At 47.0% G+C, this 4,288-nt stretch overlaps 1 protein-coding gene across 1 annotated transcript; it reads right to left on the bottom strand.

Annotated features, from left to right (window-relative positions):
• Window positions 1-564: 564 nt before the first annotated feature.
• On the bottom strand, window positions 565-1,728 carry LOC130587853 (uncharacterized; the record flags this gene model as incomplete). The annotated part of the gene is made up of 1 exon (XM_057388818.1): window positions 565-1,728. A coding segment is annotated over one exon (1,164 nt), but the record flags the coding sequence as incomplete, so codon positions are not given.
• Window positions 1,729-4,288: the final 2,560 nt, after the last annotated feature.

Here is a 4,288-nt window from a genome sequence, read left to right as displayed (position 1 = left end):
CCCTGTCCTGGTGTCCCCAGGTCCATCCCAGGTGTCCTCAACCCCATCCCAAGTGTCCCCAACTCCATTCCTCAATGTCCCCAAATGTCCCCAAGGCCATCCCCAATGCCCCCAAGTGTCCCCAACCCCATTCCCGATGTCCCCAACTCCATCCCAGGTGTCCCCAACTCCATTCCTGATGTCCCCAAATCCATTCTTGATGTCCCCAAACCCTGTCCAGATGTCCCCAAGCCCATCCCAAGTGTCCCCAACCCCATTCTTGATGTCCCCAATCCTGATCCTGATGTCCCAAAATCCATTCCAGATGTCCCCAGGTGTCCCCAAACCCTGTCCTGGTGTCCCCAACTCCATCCCAGGTGTCCCCAAGTGTGTCCTCGATGTCCCCAACTCCATTCCTCAATGTCCCCAAATGTCCCCAAGGCCATCCCCGATGTCCCCAACCCCATCCCCGATGTCCCCAACCCTGTCCCTCACCTGTGACGGTGACGCTGACCCTCTGCCGCGTCCCCTGGTGTGTCACCACGCAGCTGAAGGTGTCCCCCGGTGCCACCGCCGCTGTCACCCTCAGCCCCGCGCTGCGCCCGAAGGTGCCATCGGCCGCTCGCCGGTGGCCGGAGCTCCAGGCGGCCACTCCGGGGGTGGCCACGCCCACGGTGACACCGCGGGTGACACTTCCGGTGACACTTTTGGTGACGTCACTTTTGGTGACACTTCGGGTGACACTTCCGGTGACACTTCGGGTGACACTTTGGGTGACGTCACTTTGGGTGTCACTTTGGGTGACGTCACTTTGGGTGTCACTTTGGGTGTCACTTTGGGTGACACTTTGGGTGTCACTTTGGGTGACGTCACTTTGGGTGTCACTTTTGGTGTCACTTTGGGTGACGTCACTTTGGGTGTCCCTTTGGGTGACACTTCGGGTGACATCACTTTGGGTGTCACTTTGGGTGACATCACTTTGGGTGTCACTTTGGGTGTCACTTTTGGTGTCACTTCGGTTGACACTTTGGGTGACGTCACTTTGGGTGACGTCCCTTTGGGTGTCCCTTTGGGTGACGTCACTTTGGGTGTCACTTTGGGTGACGTCACTTTGGGTGTCACTTTGGGTGACGTCACTTTGGGTGTCACTTTGGGTGTCACTTTGGGTGACGTCACTTTGGGTGTCACTTTGGATGTCCCTTTGGGTGACGTCACTTTTGATGTCACTTTGGGTGACGTCACTTTGGGTGTCACTTTGGGTGTCACTTTGGGTGACGTCACTTTGGGTGTCCCTTTGGGTGTCACTTTTGGTGTCACTTTGGGTGACACTTTGGGTGTCACTTTGGGTGTCACTTTGAGTGACGTCACTTTGGGTGTCACTTTGGGTGACGTCACTTTGGGTGTCACTTTGGGTGACGTCACTTTTGGTGTCACTTTGAGTGTCACTTTGGGTGTCACTTTGGGTGACGTCACTTTTGGTGTCACTTTGGGTGTCACTTTGGGTGGTGTCACTTTGGGTGACGTCACTTTTGGTGTCACTTTTGGTGTCACTTTGGGTGACGTCACTTTGGGTGTCACTTTGGGTGACGTCACTTTGGGTGTCACTTTGGGTGTCCCTTTGGGTGACGTCACTTTGGGTGTCACTTTCGGTGTCACTTTTGGTGTCACTTTGGGTGACACTTTGGGTGATGTCACTTTGGGTGTCACTTTTGGTGTCACCCGGAGTGACCGCTCGAGTGACCTCCCAGGTCACGGTGACATCCAGCGGGAAAAATCCGACGGCGTCGCAGCGCAGCTCGGCCGGGACACCCGGGAGGAGGTGGGATGGACGGAGCGTCACTCGGGGAGGGGCTGGGGACAAACTGGGAGTTACTGGGATGGACTGGGAGGGAAATTTTGGGAAAAAAATGGGGGAAAATGGTGAAAAAAAACGGGGAAAAAATGGGGGAAAAATTGGGAAAAATGGGGAAAAATGGGAGTTTTGGGGTGAAAATCGATGGGAAAATGGGGCAAAATGGGGATTGGGGATACTGGGAATGGGCAGGGATGGACTGGAATGGAAATTGAGGGAAAAAAATGGAAAAAAAATGGGAAAAAATGGGAAAAAAGGGGTATTTTGTGAATGGAAATTGAGAAGGAATGGGATGGACTGGGAATGGACTGGGATGGACTGGGATGGACTGGGATGGACTGGGAATGGACTGGGATGGACTTGGATGGAAATTTTGGGGACAAAATGGGGAAAAAATGGGGAAAAATGGGGAATAATGGGGAAAAATGGGGAAAAATGGGAGTTTTGGGGGTGGAAATGGGGAGGGAATGGGGATTGGGGATACTGGGATGGACTGGGAGCACTGGGAGCTCGGCCGGGACACCCGGGGGGAGCTGGGATGGACGGAGCGTCACTCGGGGAGGGGCTGGGGACAAACTGGGAGTTACTGGGATGGACTGGGAGGGACTGGGATAAACTGGGAGGGGAATTTTAGGAGAAAACAGGGAAAAAATGGGGAAAAAATGAGGAAGTCATTCCAGTCATTTCCAGTCCATTCCAGTATTTCCAATCTCCATTTTCCCCCCATTTTTCCCCATTTTTCCACCATTTTTTTCCCAATTTCCCCCATTTTTTCACTCCCAGTCCCTCCCAGTCCATTCCCAGTTTATCCCAGTTTATCCCAGTCCATCCCAGCACTGACCAATCACGTCCAAGCGCAGCGGCTGCTGGAGGTGCCCGCGGGGCGTGGTCACGGAGCAGATGAAGGATCCATTCCCAGTCCCTCCCAGTCCATCCCAGTCCATCCCAGTTTATCCCAGTCCATTCCCAGTCCATCCCAGTCCATTCCCAGTCCCTCCCAGTCCATCCCGGTATTTCCAATCCCCAATTTTTCCCATTTTTCCTCATTTTTCCACCATTTTTTTCCCAATTTTCCCCATTTTTTCCCCGTTTTTTCGCTCCCAGTCCCTCCCAGTTTATCCCAGTCCATCCCCAGTCCATTCCAGTCCATCCCAGGATTTCCAATCCCCATTTTTTCCCCATTTTTTGCCATTTTTTCCCATTTTTCGCCATTTTTTCCCCCGTTTTTTTCCCAATTTCCCCCATTTTTTCACTCCCAGTCCCTCCCAGTCCATTCCCAGTTTGTCCCAGTTTATCCCAGTTTGTCCCAGTCCCCTCTGGCACTGACCAATCACGTCCAAGCGCAGCGGCTGCTGGAGGTGCCCGCGGGGCGTGGTCACGGAGCAGATGAAGGTTCCGCCGTCGGACACCGAGAGCGGCGGCAGCTGCAGGGAAACCTCCACCACGGCGCCCCCTGCTGCCTGGGAGGAACAAAAAAATTAAATTTATTTATTATTTTTAATTATTTTTAAATTATTTTAATTATTATTATTGCTATTATTACAGTTATTATTATTATTGTTATTATTTGCAAGACAGTGGTGCCCCCTGCTGGCTAGGAGGACTAAAAAATTATTTATTATTTAAAATAATTGTTATTGTTGTTGTTATTATTATTATTATTATTATTATTATTATTATTATTATTATTATTATTATTGCAATCATTATTTTTATTATTATTAATGCTATTATGTAGAAATTAAAAATTATTCCATGGCAGTGGCACCCCCTTCTGCCTGGGAGGATCAGAAAAATAAAAATTATTTTAAATAATTTCAAATTATTAATATTATTAATATGATTATTATTGTTACTATTAAACTATTATTATTTATTGTAATTATTATAATTATTATTATTATTAGTGTTATTATTTACAAATTAAAAAGTATTTCCATGACAGTGGTGCCCCCTGGTGCCTGAGAGGAATAAAAATTAATATTAAATTATTTTAAATTATTTATTATTATTATTATTATTATTATTATTATTATTATTTACAAATTAAAAGAAATTTCCATGACAGTGGCGCCCCCTGGTGCATGGGAGGACCAAAAATATTTAATTATCATTATGATTATTATTATATTATTATTATATTATTATTTTTTTTAATTATTGCTATTATGGTAGTTATTATTGTTATTATTATCAGTTTTATTGTTTAGAAATTGAGAATATTTTCATATCTGTGATGCCCCCTGCTGGCTGGGAGGACCAAAAAATATATTATTTTAAGTTATTATTATTATTAATAAAATTAATATTATTATTATTATAGTTATTATTATTTTTACTACTATTAAGTTAAAAATATTTCCATGACAGTGGCGCCCCCTGGTGGATGGGAGGACCAAAAATTTCCAGGCCCAAACTCCCCTCCCCCGCCGCCATCTTGTCCCCTCCCCCTCCACC

The sequence above is a fragment of the Malurus melanocephalus genome, unplaced genomic scaffold, assembly GCF_030028575.1.
Source record: "Malurus melanocephalus ecotype Western Australia unplaced genomic scaffold, MMel_1.1 scaffold_2563, whole genome shotgun sequence".
In the NCBI taxonomy this organism is placed as follows: Eukaryota; Metazoa; Chordata; class Aves; order Passeriformes; family Maluridae; genus Malurus; species Malurus melanocephalus.
The sequence above is the reverse complement of the archived record's forward strand: the minus strand, read 5'-3'. Positions and strand labels throughout refer to the sequence as shown.